Source organism: Lycium barbarum, chromosome 4 (genome assembly GCF_019175385.1).
Source record: "Lycium barbarum isolate Lr01 chromosome 4, ASM1917538v2, whole genome shotgun sequence".
Classification (NCBI taxonomy): Eukaryota; Viridiplantae; Streptophyta; class Magnoliopsida; order Solanales; family Solanaceae; genus Lycium; species Lycium barbarum.
The window spans coordinates 148,129,349-148,154,019 of record NC_083340.1 but is presented as its reverse complement, the minus strand read 5'-3'; the positions used below and the strand labels follow the sequence as shown (position 1 = coordinate 148,154,019).

Genomic DNA, 24,671 nt, shown 5'->3' with positions numbered 1-24,671 from the left:
TGAGAACTGGGTCATCAATACTAGGTTTCAACACTAATTAATAAATTAGGAAAATCATCGTAAAATATGTGGCTAAAAGAATTTATATTATTAAGCGTAAATCAAAATTTAAAGTTAAAACATATGCAAAATATAAAGAAATGCTTGTATGGTATCATATAAAATGAAACAGATCGAAGATATTGCTCACATTGAGTAAAATTAAAAAGCTAAAATCATAAACCCATTCTTTTATATATATATATACTAGTTATGTGAAGTCCGTGCTAAGTCCGAGCCCAAACTCAAGATATAAAAGTAGATATTTTAACTAAAAAAATATAATCTGTGTTAGTACAAGTGTACAACAACAACAACAACCATATACTCATTGTAGTCCCACAAGTGGGTAGTTATATAAAAGCAAAATTTTCATTCCACTCCTTTAATATTTTAACTTCCATTTTGATAAAATTATTTACATCAAATCAAATGCGGAGCCAGAATTTGACATTTATAACTTATGTATCCTAATTTTCTGAAGTTATTTAGTTCTAAATAAATAATCTATACATAGTTAATGAACTTTTAAGACAAATACATAATTTAACTTGTGCAGCGGATGGAGCTGCTCTTCTCTTAATTAGGGATTAGGGGTTCGAACATGGATATGAAAAAAATCTTTGGAGGAAGCGTTCCCTCCGAATAGGCGCGATACAGTGCTAATTATCTAGATTAATTGGGCTCAAATGCGGATATCGAGCACGAACCAGAAAATCAAAGAACATGAAAAATGAGGCAGAAGGTTCGATAGCTTTTGAAAGTAGACCTTAAAAATAAAAAATAAAAAATTTGACTTAAATAAATAAGATTAGGACCTAAAAGTAATTAATTAATTTTTTTTTAAAGAATTAGAAATTATTGTGAGGACTACAAAAGTCCCCAGGTTCGATAGCTTTTGAAAAGTAGGCCTTAAAAATAAAAAATCAAAAAATTTACTTAAATAAATATAATTAGGACATAAAAGTAATTACTTAAATTTTTTTTAAAAATTTGGGAAACTCTTGTGAGGACTACAAAAGTCCTCACATTCCCTTTTATATTATATAGTAATATATATATACCTCTTTGCTGTTATTTTGTTTTTTTTTTGACTATTTTACATATCAATAAATGATTTGTCTATTTACTGTATGTTACATGATGAAACTTGAAGAGTTAATTAGGCCTATATCTTACAAGATTTAAAAGGACATTATCTTGAAGTTTCTTAATCTCAGATGCTGTCACATTGCAACATTCCAAATCCAATGATTGTAAATTCTTCAGAGGCTTCAAATATTGCAATCCATCATTGGTGATACAAGAATTTGAGACATTTAAATATACCAACAACTTCAATTCTGCATTTTTAGAGGAAATGTCAAAATTAGGCTTATGACATAGAACAAAGATAAACGCAAAGACGAATCTAGAATTTAGAGTCAACGGTCCAGAATGAATGTAATATATTATATACTTACATGTTTAAACTTTTTTTTGTGCATATGCATACGGGATGCGATTCAATCTGCCTTTGGGACTAATGGTGTCAAATAGGAGGGCGTGCCAAATAGGAGGGTGAAAGTTGAATTTGAATGGGCTAAAGTTGCCAATGTTATCAAATAGACAAGTCATTAATCCGTCCAAAGGCTATGGGCCGGAGTAGATCGGGCCAAAATAGGCTAAACGATGGATCATAGCCGAGCTTTTTTTTTTTTTTTTTTTTTTTTTTTTTTTTTTTTTTTTAGCCGAGCTTGTTCAACTCTTACTAAATTGAATTTTTCTTACTTTTTTTCTTATGATTTATTAATTAATTGCTATACGAAGTTGATAAAAAAAATCTTGTTTGTTAGTGCTCTATACAACATATGAAACGGAAAAAACACTATTTCAAAATATTTTAACAATATTTCTCATGATAATTTAGACTACAAATTAGCCCAAATCAGCTTAACCAGCCCAACTTCTAGATGGATTTAACTGACATATTAATAAGGGTCATGCTGATAAATGGGCAGGTCAATTTGGGCCAATTAGGCAAATCATGTTTTTATTGCTTTTGCTACCCCCAACACATCGTACATCAAATTTGTGAATTTTAGATTCCACTATTATTGGGTCATTTGCACTTTTGTCCCTATTTTGCGCTGGCCTTTAATTTTTTCCCTTCAAAATCGAACTCGAACTTATGCCCGGAGAGGCATAAAGACATAAGTTACGGATCATAATATTCACAAGTTATGCCTCCGCCCTTGAAGAACGTACGCCTCTAGTCAGAAGTTCGATTTTGAAGGGAAAGAATTTAAAGAGCAGCCCATTTGAAGGGGAAAAATTAAAAGACCGGTCAATTTGAAGGACAAACCGTGCAATTACTTCTTGCTTCTTACTACATAGTTGCTTCAAGCATATTGACATTCGTAGAACAGTAGATAACAAGCTTGGCAGATTGAAAATTTCATCTTTTGCACTGTTACATGCATGCAGTACTCAACTTCGAAATACATATATATGCAGAGGGAGGCGGATATATGTGAAAACCGCTAAAATTTCATCTTTTGCACTGACACATGCATGGAGTACTCAACTTCGAAATACATATATATGCAGAGGGAGGCGGACATGGATATATATGTGAAAAGCCGCTAAAATTTCAGAAGTACGATGAGTTCAGCACTATGAGCCTAAATTTTCAATTTCAACATGTTCATGTAACCTACCGAATAGATAAACGCACCTGCAACAAGCTCCAAGGTCTTATCAGTCAAATTCCGGTTCTGTGACAGGTTCAAAAACATCACGAAAGAAAGATCCTTAATATTCTCGACTCCAGCATCCGTTAATGCACCACCACAAAGGTCAAGTGATTGCAGATTTCTGAAATCTAATCAGACAATGATACACATTTAGAATTTGAATGCGCGACCCAAGTACATATATGTGTAGTTTACAAACAATGATATCACAACCATTAGAACGACTAGCGACAAGACATTCACAAACGACATTGACCATTCGTTTGCAAATAGCTAATAAAAGAAACATCCAATTCGTAAATAAAGCTCTCTGCATCAAGTATAAAGTGAAGTAGAAGTGTTGCTCCCAAATGTACACGCAAGTATACGTGATCGACAAGTAATAAAATGGTGAGATCAAATATTGTCCCACAGAGACTCATCTTGATCGACACTTGTAGATGAAATTACAGGAAGCACAAGACATCATACTACTAAGGCTCAACTAATCCCAAGCGAGTTCACCGTAGTCAATTTATGATGAATTCTCACAATATAGATTACTGAACCCTAGCGTTGGCACCAAAAGAAGGGGGACAGGTGGCTATAGAAACGTAAAAGAGCAAGAAAGCAGACTTAAGATATAGTAAGAGAAGAAGAACAGCTGCTCTAAACGTACATGCGAGATACTTTGTCCCGGAATCTGTTATATGAGCTCCAAAGAGATCCAGGTGAGTCAGACCAGTTAAACCTATACTCCATAGAGCGAAAAAAAAAATTACAGATTATATTTCTTGCTGAGAACACCAAAAAGAAATTATACGATTCGACTAAACATGCTTTGCTGCGGAATTGATGCGTCAAGCTAAACATGTTTTCTATGGCTTACCTGTGAGAACTGCGAGCCCTGAGTCTGTAATTTGGTGCACATCCAGATTAAGCGACCTGAGGCAGGTCAATCCAGATAATGTTTTCAAACCATCGTTGGTCACTAACGTGAATTTGAGGTTGAGTTCCTCCAATTTGGCCAAACCTAAAACAAATGAACCACTTAAATCTGTCATAACACGTGTAGAACCAATAGACGCTTCACTGCTTTGAAGAAAGTTAAGAAACTCCTATGACATTACAGATTCTAGTGCCCCGTGAAATGCATATATACAACTGAAGCCTTTCTTTTGTAATTAACATTTATGATGCTCGGACTCTTCAAAAATGTCACTACTCCATTTTTTGAGGAACGGACACGGTTGCTGCAACTTTTTTGGAGAATCGGAGCAACATACATTAACATATGCTTCCAGACGATGGGTGCCTGCAACTTTCATCTAACATGGACGACTTATTAACCTTGGAATTTATCTCAAAGATGTAAATAAAAGTCAAGTGACTCGACTAAGTTCCATTCCGACAACTGAATAATCAGGAATTGATTCGAGTACAGGACCGTATTATCAACATTAATGAGAACATAAAATAAGTGGTACTCGAACAATGCAACATTTATGTTTACCAGCTAGATGAGCCAGTCCATCATCTGTAATCCTACATGAGTCCAAGTTCAAGCCTTCCAATTTTGTCAGACCTGCAATATTTGATCCAACGAAATAAATAACCAAAAGACATTGGAAAAAAATAATCAGAGGCGTTAACTTCTACAGTCTGAAAATATCATTTTTCAACGTGAGAAATTAAATGCGAAAAACAGAACTTCTCCTTATCCAGAAATCATTTCGAATCGCAAAATACAACAAATGTACCAGTGTAAACAAAATAACTGTTCATCTGAGATTACAACAGTAATATCAGAGGAACAGTCTAACATGATCAGATATTAACACTAATGGGAGCCGTCTAGACATAGATTGTTTTCATTTTTTCAACATTTCTTTTCAAAATATTGATTGGGGAGTATTACATTGAGCTGTTTTTTTGTTTTATTTGTGAAGATGAGTGTCTAGTTTGAAGTTTTTCAAGTGAAAAATCTTTTCCACTCACAGAATTCAATTCTTTTTTTAAAGTGAAATTCATATCCAAACACAACTTCAATTTCCAAATACCATTTTCAACTTCAAAAATTCTTTTTTTCCAAATTTCAACCAAATCTATGTGCAAACGCCTACTAATTTTTTTCTCAGGGATCAAAATATAGCACATATATACAGGGCTAAGTTGCAGGCACAGAGGTGTGAAGTGATGCAAATTAGAACTAATGTTTTTGCGACAAGATTTCTCCTCACATTCGAGAAATCTATGAACAGGATATTGGAGATGTGATTTAAAGAAAAAAGGCGAAGCAGTTCTTTCAATTTTGAAAGAAAACCGATTTTGCTTCACATGAGAGAGATTAATATATTAAATCTAAAGCTTCAGTTTCAGTATAGTATATCGTACATTCATACTACCAAAGCATAGAAAAGGGTTCAAAGTAAGGAAATCTTAAAAATGAAATATAACCCTCAATTGAACATAATCAAAGCCGATAAGACAGACCTTTTAGATGTTCCAAACATTCATCTGTAATGTGGTTAAATCCCAAATTCAACACCTTCAAATTGCTGAGCGCTGCACGGTATACAACAGTTGGCTGTAGTGTAACATTATCTTGCTATAATAAGTTCATACAAGAAAATAATAATATCTTCCGGTTACCTGAAAACTTTTCACATCCATCGTCTCTTAGGCAACATCTATTGAGATTCAGCGACTGCAGCGAAGGAAACACTGTAAGAAAAAAAATGTTTCCATAAGAAACACTACTATTACCAGTCACATAAGAGTAACTTTAACAAGTCATTGCTGATGCCTTATCAGGAGAACAAGTGGAGTACAATATAGTCCAATCATAAGAAATTATGACGAGCTTTTGTCTACTGTATGCTCCGAAAATGCACTTCCATTTTAACTTTCTACTACTAAGGTACTTCTACTTCTCGAATACATACTGCTAAAATGGTGAACGCTAAATACTAATTGACTTGTTAGATATATGACTGATTTTGCAATTCAAGGTATTGATAACCCTCCATTGAATCCCATTTACGCGGGAGGAAAAAAAGAACTACTTGCTCTTGTCCGCAGGTCAAAAAACCCCAACAGTAAGTGACTTTATAGGTGCACACAAAAGTTCTGACAACCTGATTTTCTCTATGATGGCAACAACTTTTTATTGTATAAATTCAAATAGATCGGACAACTAGATTTTTGCGTTATATGCATGCACACCAATTAAAATCTCCTCGAGAGGCAAGAATGTAAAGAAAGTGTATTGCCACGTAGCTACATATGTAAATCCAGTGCGCCCACAGGAGAAGCATTTTTAATGGCCGTTAAGATGTCATAAATGGCAATCAAACGAAAGAATGCAAACCTGAAATAGTATCCAAACATGAAGTGGTAACATGGGATCCTTCCATATTTAGTACAGCAAGTTTGTTCAAACCTAAAAAGATTAGCAATGAGAAACTACAACAGCTTACAGAATAAGACATTGCAAAAGTGTACTACAATAGAGATACTAATTAGTACCTCTCAATAGAGAAACTCCATAATCTGTTATATAGACACACACGATCTGAAGTTCCTTCAAACTCGCAAGCCCTGAATTACACCATGCGATAATGAGCAAATTTTCACATAAATTCAAGCAAAAAGATGACATGTGCGATGATTTTAAAGCATGTTCACTACCGATACCTGCCAGAGGCTCCATGTCTGCATCCGTAATGCACTGACAACATCTTATACTGAGAGATTCGAGTCTTGACAAACCTGAAACAAATAAAGTGCTCTTTATCTTAAGGTGATGCGATTTTTTTTGAGCTGCATTATGTCAAAGAGCTTCATCAAGATGACGAAACAAAATTAAATTTATTGCATAAAATGTCAACGAAAGCAAGTGTAAACTATAAGTTAAGTTATTATAAACCTTTTTACATACAAAAGAATTAATCTTTTTTAGCTTCTCCTTTACATAATAAATTTGGACAATAGCCAACCTTGAAGATGAACAAATCCTCCATGAATCTGTGGACACCTCTCGAAATCCAACTTAACCAATTTATCTAAGCTGGATAAAGCTTGCATTGCTTCAGCAGTAACCGAAACACATTTTCTAAAACTCAAATATGTCAAGTTCGAGAAACCTGCGAGGCACCAATATAATCATCGTCATCATCAAACAACAGATTGAATCAAAACATGACCTTCTTGAATCAAAACATAACCTTCCTAATTCGACAAGTAAAAGAGTAAGATAATGCACACACGTTAAAAATCAACTGTGTGTGCATTAACCTTCCTAATTCGCTGAGAACACCAAAAAGAATCAAAACATAACCTTCCTAATTCGCTGCTCTGGCTACTACAACAAAATATTGTTATAAAGAACATATAATATTGTTATAAAGAACATATAATATAACAAAGCATGAAAAATCAGTTCCAAAGAAAACTTGGCAGTTATAGTGAAATGGTTGTTATTGACATCTGACTCTGTATGCACAATAGAACAATACAACAATAACAATTATGGTGCAAAACAGCTAGATATTCTTGCGTTCATATAGCACGCTCTTTCTTTACGGGAAACCAATACAGATTGGCAATTGAAGAAAGAAACTATTGCGAGAGAGAACAGTAATAACTACCACTGACTTGATTTATCCCCTGTTCGGAAATACGGTCACAACAATCCAAAGATAACGCTTCGATGTTTGGGCAATTTCGTAATAGACTGAATCCGAAATCCGTGACCTCAGAACCAAAAATATATACAGACAGTAAAGACGATCCTTGTGAAGAAAACACATCCATCCAATTATTGTTAACTCCTTTATATTCTCCCGTCCACATGTCCTGTCAACAAAAAAAAAAACTTCAAACAAATAGGCCTATAAGATCTTGTAAAAAATTCAATACGATATCAGTGTGAGACGGGATTTTACATGCAGTGCACAATCTCTAAAAGCTTCGATACTGTCATCCGAAAGGCGATAAGAATACACCAGATTGTTAAAAATCAACTGGCTTATATCCCTTGGCAGCATTGAGAATGAATGATATTTGTCAATGTCCTGTTAATAGAAGAAAGCATAATATCTCCTTAATCAAAAAAAAAAAAAAAAACTCAATAAACTTAATGCAAAGGCAAATGCAGAACCTATACTAAACGAATTCAACTGAGCCCAATATTTTCAAAAGGTAACATGATTTATATATGTGAAAACTAGAACGGAAAAGGCTAAGATATGCAATTGAATTATCGGAAATGGTTTATTTATGCCACTCGTGCTCATTTATGTCATTGTCGTTACCAAAATGGCTCATCCATTCCATTTTTCATTAACATCGGGTTTACAATATCAGATATGACACGTGACCTCCAATTAGAGGTCCACATCGTTTAATTAAACGAGCACAAATTAAATCCTAAATTAAACTAAAACCCGACTCATAAATTTTTGTTGGTTTAACTAAACGACGTGGACCTCTAATTGCAGGCCACGTGTCATATCTGGTATTGTAAACGCGATGTTAATAAAAAATGGCATGGATGAGCCATTTTGGTAACGATAATGACATAAATGAGCCAAACGATTAACGAGTGGCATAAATGAACCATTTTCGATAATTCAATGGCATATTTGAGCCTTTTCCGAAACTAGCATTTCATCAGATAACATTAAAGGTTGAACCATTCAAGATTAAATTCTGAATGAGTCCAACTGAACCCAATATTTTCGATACATAACATGATTTATATATGTGAAAATCCAGTAGAATTTAAACAAAGTTAATTTTTGACTCGGCATTAAAAACATTAGAGGTTGAACTCATCAAGTTCAAATTCCGAATCTGCCTCTGCTTAATGAAACATTATAAAACAAAAACAATCACCTTACGTATTCTATGAATGCATAATTCCATGAGGGACGGACAATTGTTTCCTCCCGGAGGACTATCCACGATACGCCCAAGAAGGAGCGATTCTAAACAACTCGAGCTCCCAAATTTGAAATGTCTACTTGAGAAACCTCTTCTAATGATGTTATCATCATCATGGGGGTCTCTCTTTAATGAACAAGCAGCCCCCATTTAATTAAGAATATCACAAGACGAGCGCTAATAGAGAGCAGTATAAATGGCCATTCAAGAAAAGAGCAAACCCCACATGTTGTAGATTATGATAGGCACTCAAAGCCTGAAAAAAAGATCAGCAATATATGTAGGACGTCAGATTTCTTACGAGTTTTAAGTTCTACACAGTGACAGTTGACAGTGTATAAGTATTTGGGCTATCAAGTAGATTCACCATATAACAACATGTCATTCTTTTCTTTATAACAAGTCTGATAACTTGCTATAATCGATTTTCATTGGAAGCGTAAAAATTCTTTACTAAACTGCACTTTGAAGACCAAAAGGCTAATTTATACTTTGATTGAGGAGCGGGGTAAAGTAAAGAATAAGGGTGTGTTTGGTATGGAGGAAAACATTTTGCAGAAAAAATTCTTTACTAAACTGCACTTTGAAGACCAAAAGGCTAATATATACTTTGATTGAGGAGGGGGGTAAAGTAAAGAATAAGGGTGTGTTTGGTATGGAGGAAAACATTTTGCAGAAAATAAGCAAGAAAACCATTTATTTTCCAAGAGAAAACGTAATGGAAAACATTTCCTTCAAACCAAACACTCCCTAATATCTAAATGGCAGAGCTACTTCTCTTGTTTCTGGATTATTGTTGTCTTTCATTTCCCTGTTTTCTTCTTATGGTATAAGATCAAGAATCATAATTTCACTAATACTGTTGAAACATTATACATAAACAAGCATCCGCATAGTACTTCCAAATTCTCCATTTAACTCATATTAGGAAGAACAATACTTACACAGAACTCATGGTCTTAAACGTGTCATGACATTTCTATGCTATTAACATGCCATTATTCAAAGTATAATAGAAAATTTGAAGACTCAAAAAATTCCAAACGTAGAAAGGTATCATTCGACTATACTACATAAACAGGTATCTGCGCATGGTATATCCATTTGATATCATTGAAGCACGGAACTTAGACCAAATTTGTCATCTTAAACATGTCATTGAAATTTCTATGCTACAACAGCATGCCATTATTAAGAGTAAAATAGAAAATTTGAAGTCGGGAAAATTTCAAAACGTAGAAAGGTTTCATTCGATTACACTACACAAACGAGCATCTGCATAGTTAACCTCCAAATTATCCACTTAATTCATATCATGAAGCACGTACGTGTCATGACATTTCTATGCTACAACATGTCATTATGAAGAGTAAAATGAAAAATTTGAAGTCAGAAAAGTTTCTAAACATAGAAAGGTGTTCTTTCGATGAGATGAATAGTAGTCAGAGGACAAAAGTCATATTGCACAATACTAAATCCCCACAAAAATATTCACAAAAAAAAAAAAAAAAAAACCACCCCATTATAAATGTTTAAATTATGGTTAGAGCCAAGAGTCTTTCTTGAATATAATTCTTAACTACATAACAAGAAAAGAGAATGCATCATAAAAACAAAAATGTTTTGTTTCTCTCAAAAAAGTCCCATAATCAATTGTTTCAATACCAACAACAACAAATCCAAATATCTTTTCTAATCAAAATGTCACCAAATGAAAAAGAGGAAAAAAAAAACCTTCAAAAGAGGGAGTGCTCCAAAAGAAACCTTTCTTATTTCGGATTCAAGAATGAGAACACAATAGAAAAAAGAAAATTTTTGGAGCTTATAAATATAAATAACATTATAAGCATTATTTATACGGATAATGAGAGGCACAAAAATGAAGCAAGCTTGTGGGTGTGTGCCACGTGTCCAAATCTTTGTTGGAGAAGTGGAATTTGCCGAGTCTCGTGTAAATATTGTTGGGATTACAATACCTAGTACTGTGTTCTTTTTGTTTTCTTCCTTTTTCCAACTGCCATAACATGTTATGTCAGCCTAATCATCAAACACTGCAGTCTGCAATGATGGTCAGAGGGTAAGGATATCTAAGGGATATCCTCTAAATTGTGGCTATCCGATACCAGCTGTGAATTTATCGAAAATAGTGACTCAATCCATAAAAATAGAAATAAGGTGTGCATATATTTTATTTCTTCCAGACCTCACTTGTCGAATTAGAGTGAGTATATTATTGTTTGTTGTTGTGGATATTCGATACCTACATCGGACGTTCCGATTAATTTAAATTCTCACAACAAAAGATCGAAAATGATTTCTACCAGAACCTATTAATATTAAGAACAAGCTCGAATCTGAAATCTTAGTTAAAAAAGAATTAATCTTATTCATTCGGTCACTATCCTTAATAATACAGTAATAGTTAGAATTGCTAGTAATTAAGAAAATAAAATATTTATTTTTCTCCAGAAGAAGAAGACAAAACTAAACCGGGTAAAAAAGGGGTTGGGCTATAAACGGATCGGGTAAAAACGAGTTGACCCATTTTCAAAAAATGTCGCTAAGCCTACACTGACTTCAAAATAGTGTAAAGTCATATCTCTCTATAATAACGTTATTTATTTGGAGATTTTTAACTGCTATAGCCACATACTATTATAGTGAACATATAATATAATGTGAAATCGATTGCAAAAGACTTTGATCGTTATAGTGAAATGTAATTACATAAAATGACTATTATAGATAGATTTGATTATAAATTTATCGAGATAATTTTACATGTAATTTCGTTTTTCTCCTTCCAACACCTTCACTCACTATAAATATTTCACTTAATAGATCACCTCCTTAGTAGTCTACCTCAAAGGTGAAATTGCAAATGAACATGCTCTTTATGCACTCAACAATAAGGTCCTGGCAATCAATACAGTGGATAAAAACCTTGAAAGTTTAAGGTCCATATTTCACCAAAATAAATAACATTAGGTGATTCTTTTCTTCATATACTTATGTCCAGATAACTAGAATTACTTAATATATATATATATATATATATATATATATATATATAATTATAATTATATATAATCAAAGTTGTATACAAACTAATCCTGATACTAAAGAATTAAAGAAACAAAATAAAAATAAAAGGGCTTCTTTTGATATAAAAAGCCTTGTACTTCAAGATTAGATCCCATGCTGTTGAGTTCAGTACACATACGTTCTTTGTTTACACTTTAGCCCCCCAACAAAACGACAAATTTCAAATTCACATCCCCAAGATCCTAAAATCCTATAATTGTTCAAAAGTACAAACACCATGAAAATCAAATATTTTTCACTTTTTTTGAAATTTCGGAGTTGGAGTTGAAGATGTAATTGTATTTGGTACAGTTTTTGTAAAGAATATTTAGTTGTTTGAATGTACTGAAAGTGAAAACAAGATTTTAAGTATTTTTTAAAGTTGTATTTGGAAATTTATGGCCAAAAGCTGAATTTCAGATAAAGTGAAAAAAAAATTCCGAGAAAAAATGAAAAATTCTCAGACCAAACGTGCCTTAATAAGTCAAAAGAAATAAAAATAAAATAAAAGGGCTTCTTTTGATATAAAAAGTCCTGTACTTCAACATTAGATCACATGCTGTCAAGATCAGTACACAAACTTTCTTTTTTTACACTTTAACCCCCCAACAAAACTACAAATCTCAAATTCACATCCCCAAAACCGAAACACCTATAATTGTTCAAAGTACAAAAACTATAATTGTTCAATTTCCCACTTTATAATCCCCTTCCTCATTTTCCCTTCTCCTATCCTCTATATAATAATTACTTTGAAAAACATAACACGCAGAGTTAAATGTGTTTAAGATATGTATTTTGAATAGGTTTAGGGGTCTGAATGAAATCATCCTTTGAAGTACAGGAATCGAAATAACAATCTGCCTTCTTTAATATGCTTAGTAGGCGTTTGGCCATGAAAACACAATATTTTTGTCACTTTATTTGGTATTTTGAAGTTGGAATTGAAGATGGAGTTGTGTTTGATTATAGTTTTTGCAAAGAATATTTGGTTGTTTGAATGTATTGAAAGTGAAAAAGTAGAAAACAAAATGAAAAAGGTGAAAAACAAGTTTTTTGTTATAAATATCCCAAGTAGTGGATATCCATTAAGTTATAAATATCCCAAAATATCCCATGTCCATTAAATATGTTAATCCTTTGTATGTTGCTCTTATAAATAGGATGCACAGATGCAATGTTGAGAGAGCAGAAGTAATATAATCTGATATCTCTCTACATATTCTCTCTACATATTTCTTCTGTGTATTTACTTCATAGTTTTATTTTATAACACGTTATCAGCACGAGCCTCAGCCATCTTGAGCAAATACTTTGAAAGCCTCGAAGGTGCAATTCTTGGAATTACGCTGAGTACAAGTCGTTGCCTCACTGGAGATAAAGTAAAGGACTTGCAGTACTTATTTAGTCTAAAGAGTTCAGGTAACATGTTCCAAGTATTTTTCTATCTTTGTTTTGATGGTTGATTGTTGTTGACTTTAACAACAACGAAAATTTTAAACTGAATTTTGGGAGAAGCTCACCATCAACGTAGTAAGAAACATGGCTTTTCTTTTTTTAAATATTACTATGGAATATAGCACTTCGACCTCTTTTTGCCAAAATATCTTGAAACCAAAGTTGCTGAAGGCCTTATGCCAATATTCTACTGGAAGGTTAGTTCGCAAATATGAATTGATTAAATGAGTTTATATCCGTGAACACCAGAAGTGGTAATATTTTTACGGGCTTATTGTGTTTATGATTGAAGATGTGTTAGAGAAAAATTCTCCACATTATATGTATGCCTCGATTTGCTCCTGAAGTAGCAATATCTTAAAAGAAGCTATAAGCTATCACGATTTGATATGCTTAAGGCGCGTTCAGATAATTATGTTTTATTCCTGAAGAATTAAAACTTTTGATAAATGTTATAAATATAGATCCATTCCCTGAAGTGAATGTGATAATATGTAGTAAAGCCTATAAATATAAACGTGCATTTGATTGTGAAAATATCATGATCCATCTCCAAAAGAGGTAGAATAATTGAGAAGAAATATTCTGAATATTATATGCTTTTCTTCCGAAGTACTAAACTCATAATTTTGCTCCACGAGTAGCAAACTTTGAATTCTATTCCAGAAGTAGTAAGCCTATGTATTTTACTCCTGAAGTAGTAAGGCTTTTAATCCTACTCCTGAAATAGTACAACTCTGAAATCTACTCCCGAAGTAGTAGAATTCAAAAAAATTTACTCCCGAATTAGTCAACCTTTAAACTTTACTCCCGAAGTGGTAAAACTTAAAACTTTATTCCCGAAGCAGTAAAACTCTGAAACTTTACTCATGAAGCAGAAAGAATTACCAAAATATCTGAGAAATACTCTGAAGCAATGTCTTCTTGTTTTTGAGCAAATTAACGAGCTATTGATGAGCGTCGTATTTCAAGCACATTTAAATAATCAGTTTTCATTCCCCGAAGTGAATGAAGAAATACCACAACTTATCTCCTGGAGGGATAAAATATAAGGAATGTAGATGTTATATTTTTGTGGTATAAAATTCAGACATTGCTACACGTACCTGTCGTACGTCGAAACATATTAAAGCATCATTCTAAGGCAAAAGGAAGCGGAGTAGAATGCTTTCTCCTATAACCACATTAATACATTATGGTTAGTTGTTATTGATTTTCTTGAAGGAAATAACAACTAATGTATCTCTTTATGAAGGGTTTGATTATTATGTATTCGAGCTTAGATACAAAATACTCAGTTAATGATGAATCTCCCCGAAGGAGATGTTTGAAATATTGAAGTCTAGAATTCAATATTTATTTCGTGACACCAGTAGTGTCGAAATTTACTTTCATGGTACCAGAAGTATTTAAAAAATATTTGATAATAGAAATTAATGATCAAAGGCTCCAGAAGAGCTAATTATTTATTTACAAGTATCATGACACTAGCAGTGTCCAAATAATATCGGATCATGATAAATAAATTGAAGTCTCTTGAAGATGATATATATGATAATACCATTCATCGTAAAATCGTAATTGGTACGATCGGAACACTGTAGTAGACCTAAAGTTTACTAACAATAAAAATGGTTATCATATTGAGACTACAAATGATCAGAATATTAAATATCTTCAAGTTACTACGGGTAAGAAATACACTTGTGAAATTTTACCCGAGCATGATGAGATCACATACCACGATAAACCAGAAGTTTATTGATATATAATTTCATGCAATAGTAAACCAGAAGTTTATTAAAAGAAATAACACTCGTCATAGTAAACTTGAAGTTTACGGGTACAGATAATTTTATCAGTTGACAAGACCATTTTGATCGTCCTGATTTAAATCTGATGTGCTAATTGAGTATTAAAAATATATTGAAGAACTAGAAGATTCTTCAAGAATTTGTTTGTGTTGCTTGTTCTCATGATAAATTGATTACACCAGCTAATGGTGGGACTGAATCCCCAAAATTTTGAAAAATATAAAAGGTGAATGTGGGCCCCTTCACCTGCAATGTGATGTCTTAAATAGATGCATCTATGAGACGGTCACATGTATGTTTATTGTCAACTGGCAGTTTGACATTTACAAAGTTGCTTGCTCAAAATAATTGAGTTGGAAGCACAATTTTCAGAATATGTAATCAAGACAATCATCTTGATAATGCTGGTTTATATCTAAGTTGGTTTGGCATTGGATGCCTCCATAATATAGCTAAACCATTGCTTATGAGAACAGAGTTTCAGATGTTGGTCTGAGATATGATATATTGCATACAACAACACTTGTATGCTTCAGATCAATAAATTTTGATAAATTCTCCCCTCATATTTGGTTCAGGGTCAGGAACTAGATATTTCTATCTTTTAGCATTTGATGTGCGGTACATGATTAATGGATATACCATGATGCACACAGATGGATTTTTCCAAAGAAAATGGGTACATATGTCACTAAAATAAGGGGGAGAGAATAAGCAGCTAAGAAATATGTTGTGAATTATCATCAGTATGATCCTCAGATAATTCAAGTCAAGTGCTGGAAGCATTTGCTGACCCAACTATTTCATATTTCATCTGCAAAATGCTTTTAATGTCCCTGAAGGACAAAGTCTACAGCGTGCATGGAGCATGGTAGACCAATCGGTTCCAAATATAATAGTCCTTGAAAAAGGGAGGAGCAAATGATCATAATAAGGAGGCAATGTGCTCTTGAAGAGCTACGACATAGCACTTCATAAGCCTTATGGGAGGTTCAGGTACCTGAAAATAATGAAGTGATGAGATCTCAGTAAGTTATGTCGAATTGCGAACCGATACAACATCATATCTTGTCGACAATATACAATATAGCGCGCAATATTGTATAAGGTTGTGAGAATTTGATTTCTACGTCTCTTAAAGCATGTTGACGTAGAATAATTACCAAGTAAAATGATGCATCTTGGTAAACGTAATGTTTATTGGGCCAGCAGTCCAAACAACAGAAGATGTCACATTATTTATACTGATGGATGCTGTCACGGCCTATGTGGCTTACTTGATGAAATTTATATGAAAATTCCTGAAGGATATAAAATGCCTGAAGCATTTGGTTTAAAGTCTCGGGAAATGTATTCAATTAGATTACAAAGATCATTATATGGTTTAAAACAATCAGGGCGCATGTGGTATAATCGCCTAAGTGAGTACTTGATAAATGAAGGATATATAAATGATGCCATTTGTCCATGTGTTTTTATTAAGAGAACAAAATCAGGATTCATTATACTTGATGTTTATGTTGATGACATAAATCTCATTGGAACTCCAGAAAAGCTCCAAAAGGCGATTGAATATTTGAAGAAAGAATTTGAGATGAAAGATCTCGGAAAGACAAAACTCTGTCTTGGTCTGCAAATTGAACATTTCGCAAAAGGGATCTTTATCCATCAATCTGCCTATACTGAGAAAGTTTTAAATCGGTTTTACATGGACAATGCGCATCCTTTAAGTACTCCTATGGTTGTTCGCTTACTTGAAGTGAGCAAAGATCCGTTCTGACCTCAGGAAGAAAACGAAGAGCTACTTGGGCCTGAAGTACCATAGCTTAGTGCAATAGGTGCACTTATGTATCTTGCTAATGTTACAAGACCTGACATAGCATTTTCTGTTAATTTGCTAGCAAATATAGCTCTTCTCGTACACGGAGGCATTGGAACGGGATTAAGCATATATTGCGATATCTGAAGGGAACTAGCGATATGGGTCTGTTTTATACTAACAAAGGTAGTACAGATCTTGTTGGTTATGCAAATGCAAGTTATTTATCTGATCCACATAAAACTCGATCTCAAATGGGCTATCTGTTTACATACGGAGGTACTGCTATATCATGGCGATCGACCAAGCAGTCCATTGTTGCTACTTCTTCAAATCATGCTGAGATAATCACTATTCATGAAGCAAGTAGAGAATGTGTGTGGTTGAGATCAGTGATACATTTCATCAGAGAAAGATGTGGCTTGAAGTGTGATACAAAAATACCCACAGTATTATATGAAGATAATGCTGCATGCATAGCTCAATTAAAAGGAGGTTTCATAAAAGGAGATAGAACAAAGCACATTTCACCAAAGTTATTTTTCACACATGATCTCCAGAAGAATGGTGATATTGATGTGCAACAAATCCGTTCAAGTGACAATCCTGCAGATTTGTTCACTAAATCTTTGCCAACTTCAACTCTTGAGAAGATGATATTCAAGATTGGAATGCGAAGACTCCGACATCTGAATCTTGGTCTTCGTCAGGGGGAGTGAAATATGCGTTGTACTCTTTTTTCCTTAGCCAAGTTTTGTCCCATTGGGTTTTCTTGGTAAGGTTTTTAATGAGGCAGCTCTCAAAGCGTATTTCTATGAGGCAGCTCTCAAAGCGTATTTCTAGATATGTGCACTCTTTTTCCTTCATTAGGACTTTTTCCCACAGGGTTTTTTTTTAATAAGGTTTTAACGAGGTACATCATCTATTAATGGACATCCAAGGGGGAGTGTTATAAATATCCCAAGTAGTGGATATCCATTAAGTTATAAATATCCCAAAATATCCCATGTCCATTAAATATGTTAATCCTTTGTATGTTGCTCCTATAAATAGGATGCACAAATGCAATGTTGAGAGAGCAGAAGTAATAAAATATGATATCTGTCTACATATTCTCTCTACATATTTCTTCTGTGTATTTACTTCATAGTTTTATTTTATAACACTTTTATTATTTTATGGCCAAACATCATAGAGTGAAAAAATATTCCCCAAAAAAGTGAATAATTCTCATGTACAAACGGGCCCTTAAGTTTTGATAAATAAAATTACTTAACATCTATGTCCATAGAAAATAACATGCTGTTGAGATCAGTTCAAATACTTTCTTGTTTTTACACTTTAACCCCCCAACAAAACGACAAATTTCAAATTCAAATTCACATCCCCAAAACCCTAAACACCTATAATTGTTACAAAGTACAAAAACCCTAAATTCCCCCTTTCCTTTTTTAAATCCCCTTTTGGACAGTCAAAACCCAACCCTACCCTAAAACTCCCAACACCCACCTTTCCAGAAAGTCCTGTTTTGGGCTACATCTTGCAACTGTAGAGAATTTTTTTTGTGGCTATTTTTGTAAAAATGGAAGTGAATTTGAGATGTGATGTAGCTGCAATGGTGGTTGGGTCAGTTCTTGAAACTGTAGTTGTTGAGACCCTTTTGGCTGTTCAAAGATCTGTTGCTTCTTTGCTCATTGTGGTATAATACACTATCTTTTAACTTATACTTATTGTTTTCTTGAAAAAGATTTGATTTTTAATTGTGGGGTTTGGATTTCTTGCTCTGTTTTTTTGTTTTATAGTTGTTTGAACAGTCATTGTGTCAAATTTTAGTGATTCTTGCTCATTGTGGGGTAGTTAAAGCTGTTAACTTTAGGTATTGTATGTTAATAAAGTTATGTTGAAGTAAATGTCTTATCTTTTAACTTATTGTTTTCTTGAAAAAGATTTGATTTTTAATTGTGGGGTTTGGATATTTTGCTCTGTTTTTTGCTTTTTATAGTTGTTTGAACAGTTATTGTGTCAAATTTTAGTGATTCTTGCTCATTGTGATTTGTGGGGTAATTAAAGCTGCTAACTTTAGGTATTGTGTGTTAATAAAGTTATGTTGAAGTAATTGTGATTCCCTTGCTCATTGTGGTGTAATACACCATCTTTTAACTTAATACTTATTGTTTTGTAAAGATTTGATTTTTAATTGTGGGGTTTGGATATTTTGCTCTGTTTTTTGCTTTTTATAGTTGTTTGAACAGTTATTGTGTCAAATTTTAGTGATTCTTGCTCATTGTGATTTGTGGGGTTGTTAAAGTTGCTAACTTTAGGTATTGTGTGTTAATAAAGTTATGTTGAAGTAATTGTGATTCCCTTGCTCATTGTGGTGTAATACACCATCTTTTAACTTATTGTTTTCTTGAAAAAGATTTGATTTTTGATTGTGGGGTTTGGATTTATTGCTCTGTTTTTTTGTTTTTGTAGTTGTTTGAACAGTTATTGTGTCAAATTTTAGTGATTCTTGCTCATTGTGGGTTAGTTAAAGCTGCTAACTTTAGGTATTGTATGTTAATAAAGTTATGTTGAAGTAATCTTGCTCATTGTGGTATAATACACTATCTTTTAACTTACACTTATTCTTTTCTTGAAAACGATTTGATTTTTAATTGTGGGGTTTGGATTTTTTGCTCTGTTTTTTTTTTTTTGGTTTTGTAGTTGTTTGAACAGTTATTGTGTCAAATTTTAGTGATTCTTGCTCATTGTGGTATAGGAAAATTTTACTCCAACATACACTTATTTTCTTGTAAAAGTTGTGATTTTTTATGGTGGGGTTTTGATTTTTTTTTGGTTTTGTAGTTGTTTGAACAGGTATTGTGTCAAATTTTAGTGATTCTTGCTCATTGTGGTATAACAAAATTGTTCCAACATACACACTTATTTTCTTGTAAAAGTTGTGATTTTTAATGGTGGGGTTTGGATTTCTTGCTCTTTTTTGGCTTTTGTAGTTGTTTGAACAGTTATTGTGTCAAATTTTAGTGATTCTTGCTAATTGTGGTATATTACACTATCTTCTAACTTACACTCATTGTTTTCTTGAAAAAGATTTGATTTTAAATTGTGCGGTTTGGATTTCTTGTTCTGTTTTTTGATTTTATAGTTGTTTGAACAGTTATTGTGTCAAATTTTAGTGATTCTTGCTCATTGTGGTATAACAAAATTGTTCCAACATACACACTTATTTTCTTGTAAAAGTTGTGATTTTTAATGGCGGGGTTTGGATTTCTTGCTCTTTTTTTGGCTTTTGTAGTTGTTTGAACAGTTATTGTGTCAAATTTTAGTGATTCTTGCTTGTGGGGTAGTTAAAAATAGGAAATTTTGTGTGCTGCATTAGTTTCTTTTTTAAATGTTGTAGTAACTATTCTCCAAGATGCTAAATTCAAGTATTGTATGTTAATAAGTTGTATTCTTTTGAAGTAATTGTGAGTGAAAAGTTGTTTTTTTCCTTGCTCATTGTGGTATAATACACTATCTTTTTACTTGCACTTACTGTTTTCTTGAAAAAGATTTGATTTTTAGTTGTGGGGTTTGGATTTCTTGCTCTGCTATTTTGCTTTGATAGTTGTTTGAACAGTTATTGTGTCAAATTTTAGTGATTCTTGTGGTATAACACACTATCTTTTAACTTATACTTGGTTATTTTATTGAAAAAGTTGTGATTTTTAATTGTGGGGTTTGGATTTTTTGCTCTGTTTTTTGCTTTTGTAGTTGTTTGAACAGTTATTTTGTCAAATTTTAGATTCTTGCTTATAGGGTAGTTAAAGCTTGGAATTGTTTTGCGTGCTGCATTGGTTTCTTGCTTAAGTGTTAGGAATTGTTCTCCAAGCTGCTAGCTTTAGGTATTGTATGTTTATAATGATGTTTTAATTGCTCATTCTGGTGTAATACACTATCTTATAACTTACACTCTTATTATTTTCTTGAAAAAAGATTTGATTTTTAATTGTAGGGTTTGGATTTCTTGCTCTGTTTTCAGTTTTTTAGTTAATTGAACAGTTATTGTGTCAAATTTTAGTGATTCTTGCTTGTGGAGTAGTTAAAGCTTGGAAATTTTATGTGCTGCATTATGTATTGTATGTTAATAAGTTGTGTTCTTTTGAAGTAATTGTGGAGTGAAGAGCCCTTTTTTTCCTTGCTTATTGTAGTATAACACACTATCTTTTAACTTATACTTTATTATTTTCTTGAAAAAGATTTGATTTTTAATTGTGCTTGAAAAAATGTGATTTTTAATGGTGGTTTTTGCATTTCTTTCTCTGTTGCTTATGGGGTAGTTAAAGCTTGAAAATTACTGTGCTGCACTGGGTTTGTTTGTTAAAAATTAATTGCTCTCCAAGATGCTAACTTTAAGTATTGTGTGTTAATAAAGTTATGTTCTTTTGAAGTAATTGTGGAGTTTTGAGGTAATTGTATAGTGAAGAGCCCTTTTTTCCCTTGCTCATTGTGCTGTAACACATTCTTCTAAAGTACACTCTTATTTTGTTGAAAAAAGTTGTGATTTATGGTGGGTTTTGGATTTGTTGCTCGGTTTTCCGCTACTGTAGTTGTTTGAACAGTTCTTGTGTCAAATTTCATATATGGGGTGGTTAAAACTAACAAATTTTCTGTTTTGTATTAGGTTTCTTGTATAGTAATTGTTTTCCAAGCTGCTAACTTTAGGTATTGTATGTTAATAAAAAAATTGTGATCATCAATGGTGGGTTACAGATTTCTTGCTCTGTTCTCGCTTATGTAGTTATTAGAACAGTTCTTGTGTCAAATTTCATTCATTCTGTAGTTAAAGCTTGGAAATTTATTGTGCTGCATTAGGTTACTTGTTTAAATCCTAGTGATTGTTCTCTAAGCTGCTATCTTTAGGTATTGTACGGTATACGTTTTGTCCTCGCCATCAAGGTTGTGGCCTAGTGTTCAATGACGTGGGTTGAGAACCATGACGTTTCAGGTTCCATACAGCAGAGAAAAACTAGGTGATTTCTTCCCATTTGTCCAAGCCTTTGTAGATAGAGTTATCAAGTGCTTGTGCTTGTGGGAGTTCGGGTACTCCATAGAATTAGTCCATGTTGGTGCAGGCTGGCCCCGACACATGTACCGGGTAACTCTATCCACCAAGGCTTGGACAGATGGGTAGATATCACCTAGTGTTTTTCCCCCGTTGGGATTTGAACCTGAGACCTCATGGTTTTGAACCCACTTTATTGACCACTAGCCCACACCCTTGGGTGCTGCGAAGGAGGATGTTTCTTATCCCGTTCGAAAAAAAAAAAAAAAAGAAAGAAATTAGCGGGATAAGAAACATCCACCTTATCCCGCTAATTTGGCTTCATCAACTTTTGCAAGAGTGTAGTTAATAGACTGATCTCACAACCTGTTTTCTTGCGCGCTTGTTGTTTATAATGCTTTTGGTTGGTCTTCCATCGGTTTGAAGTACTTTTGATCCTCTAAATCTGGTTAGGTAATGGTCGCACCAATATTCATCCAGAACTATTTTATGTCTTTGGATTATAGCTGGCTCTGACCTTCTTAGTTCTTCTGGTTTCTTTCTCTTTATTGGTCTCTGTTATGCGTCAGCATAGGAAAGCAGGATAATTTTTGTTACCATACCTCACCCTTGCTAAGATCTATTGTAGTATTTAACATCTTATGCCTCTCAATCCTGGCATGTGAACAGTGTTTTTCTGTGTGCCATTTATATGTTCACCCTTTCGTTATTCATCTTTGAGCGGTCAATTGTGGACTTTATAATATAAAGCTTAGAGGTTCAGGAGAAAATATTGAAGTTAGTAATACTAATTCATCAATGGTTATCATGAAATTTAGTAAAGATGTAAGAAATAGTGAAGAATTAGGGCTGTAACTATTACCAAACTATTTAAGAGCCACAGGCGAAGAGGCTAGTTGATATCCTCGTGCACTGTTAACAGTGAAGTTTCCAGTTCAAAATTTTTGGTCTTACTAACATCTCCTGTGTAACCTTTCTCGTCTGCTTTTCGATATTTTTTTCAGCTTGAAACTTCTTTTAAGTCCTCTTCTTCCCCTAATATGTTACCGTTGTAACTTGAAAAGTGCGTAAAAGGTTCTTGTTTGCATAGGTATTGCCGATTTTTGTGCCCTTTAGGAAAACTTAATTGTCCATATATATGCATCCAAGAAACTTAAAATTGAAATATCTAATTCACTCTTTGCTTTCCCCAATGATCTAGAAATAAATACCTTCTGCCTTATTATTTAGCATAAGCGACATTGTCTTTTGTAGCAAGTGCTATTTAATATTTTAATCTATATTTTCTCATCTTTTTATCAAAAAATAAAATAAAAAATATTGTTCTCTTGCTCTTTGCTACTCATCAATGAACTTATTCAGTTTTGTTGCCCCGCATTTTCGTCGTGCTTCTGGTCTAACTTTACAATGATAGCCTAGAAACTTCTTGTTCCTCAGTTTCCAATTTCTCTCATATACTTGCATAGTCCCTTATCAAAGTCGGGTTTGCTTCAGGCAGGAATGATGCTCAAGGATGCTGATGCATTGCCAGAGTTGATAGGCACTGATAAAAGGTACGTACTTCCTCCGTCCCAATTTATGACACTCTTTCCTTTTTAATCAGTCCCACAACACCTTTCTATATTTAGTAACAATATAACTTTAAATTTCTCATTTTACCCTTAACAGTATGATTTATAGCCACACATTTCTCTATGGTTTGTTTTAGACCACAAGTTTCAAAGTCTTCCTTTTATTGTTAAGCTCCGTGCCCAGTCAAACACCTTGACATAAATTGGGACGGAGGGAGTGACATTCAGAACTGGAAATTTCATGTGGCAAAGACCAAATTTTGACATCATTTTCAGGTTTCCATTCGAAGAGCTCCATAAAATGGACAAAGCTGGGCCTGAGAACAAAGACGGTAGCGACACAGAGGACGATGATGAAGACGATGACGGAGATGCTGATGATCAGGATGATGATGATGCTGACGATGAAGACTTTTCAGGTGAAGAAGGGGGAGATGATGATGATGATGAAGCCGATCCCGAGGAGAATCCAGCTGCCAATGGAAATGAAGGAAGTGATGATGAGGATGATGAGGATGATGAAGACGATGAGGACGGAGATGATGATGAGGAAGAGGAAGACGACGAAGAAGAGGAGGAAGAGGAGGATCAACCACCTGCCAAGAAGAGAAAATAAACCATTTCCTTGTATGTGTTTATTCTGCTTTTCTGCCATGCTTGTTGGAGTATGTAGTAGTAGTAGTAGGAAGAGGGAGTTTTAGCTTTTCTGCAGGAATTAACTATCCTTTTGCAGAACAAATGAACTACTTTTGTGGTGCTATTTGACTGTTAGTTGTGATATATATCAATTTTATCCAATGAATATTCTGGATTTTTAGTAAGGTTAATTCAAATTTAATCGAAAATTAGATGATTTGATTTTCATAAAGTGCTTGTTTTAGAGAGTTGAGGTGTTTGACCAAGTTTTTAGGAAATATAATAAACACTTTTGGGTAGTAGCAGAATCTATTTTTTAGAAGTTGAAAAGTAGCTTCTTCCCATAAGCATTTTTTTGAAACCTTGGTCAAACATAAATTGTTGCTTTAATATTGATTAAAACATTTCTCAAGTTGATTAGTTAAACACGGACTGTTTTTCTCTCGAACTACTTTTTTCGAAACACACTTCCTAAAATAAGCAAATTTTTTGGAAGTGTAGCCAAACAGGCTATAAGGCATGTTATAACAAGTGGCTGAGAAG

The 24,671-nt window shown here is 33.5% G+C and overlaps 2 protein-coding genes across 6 annotated transcripts; one reads left to right on the top strand and one right to left on the bottom strand.

The window, feature by feature from the left end:
• Positions 1 to 1,092: 1,092 nt before the first annotated feature.
• LOC132636990 (uncharacterized) lies at positions 1,093 to 10,828 on the bottom strand. Of its 5 annotated transcripts, none has more exons than XM_060354109.1 (15): positions 10,676 to 10,828; positions 8,652 to 8,955; positions 7,700 to 7,828; positions 7,403 to 7,610; positions 6,752 to 6,898; positions 6,450 to 6,524; positions 6,282 to 6,353; positions 6,124 to 6,195; positions 5,406 to 5,477; positions 5,247 to 5,318; positions 4,267 to 4,338; positions 3,643 to 3,786; positions 3,433 to 3,504; positions 2,756 to 2,902; positions 1,093 to 1,382 (listed from the first exon to the last, which is right to left on the bottom strand). In XM_060354109.1, the coding sequence occupies exons 2-15, from the start codon at positions 8,847 to 8,849 to the stop codon at positions 1,198 to 1,200; spliced, it is 1,665 nt and encodes a 554-aa protein (XP_060210092.1). In that variant the 5' UTR covers positions 8,850 to 8,955; positions 10,676 to 10,828; the 3' UTR covers positions 1,093 to 1,197. The 5 variants fall into 5 exon arrangements, with proteins under 5 accessions (XP_060210092.1, XP_060210091.1, XP_060210094.1 ...); XM_060354108.1 differs by lacking the exon at positions 10,676 to 10,828 and adding an exon at positions 10,434 to 10,584; XM_060354110.1 differs by lacking the exon at positions 10,676 to 10,828 and adding an exon at positions 10,434 to 10,585 and having other exon boundaries at positions 1,241 to 1,382; positions 2,739 to 2,902.
• Positions 10,829 to 18,287: 7,459 nt separating this feature from the next.
• On the top strand, positions 18,288 to 24,294 carry LOC132636989 (uncharacterized). The gene is made up of 3 exons (XM_060354107.1): positions 18,288 to 18,573; positions 23,416 to 23,474; positions 23,769 to 24,294. The coding sequence occupies exons 1-3, from the start codon at positions 18,457 to 18,459 to the stop codon at positions 24,106 to 24,108; spliced, it is 516 nt and encodes a 171-aa protein (XP_060210090.1). The 5' UTR covers positions 18,288 to 18,456; the 3' UTR covers positions 24,109 to 24,294.
• The last annotated feature ends 377 nt before the right edge of the window (positions 24,295 to 24,671 follow it).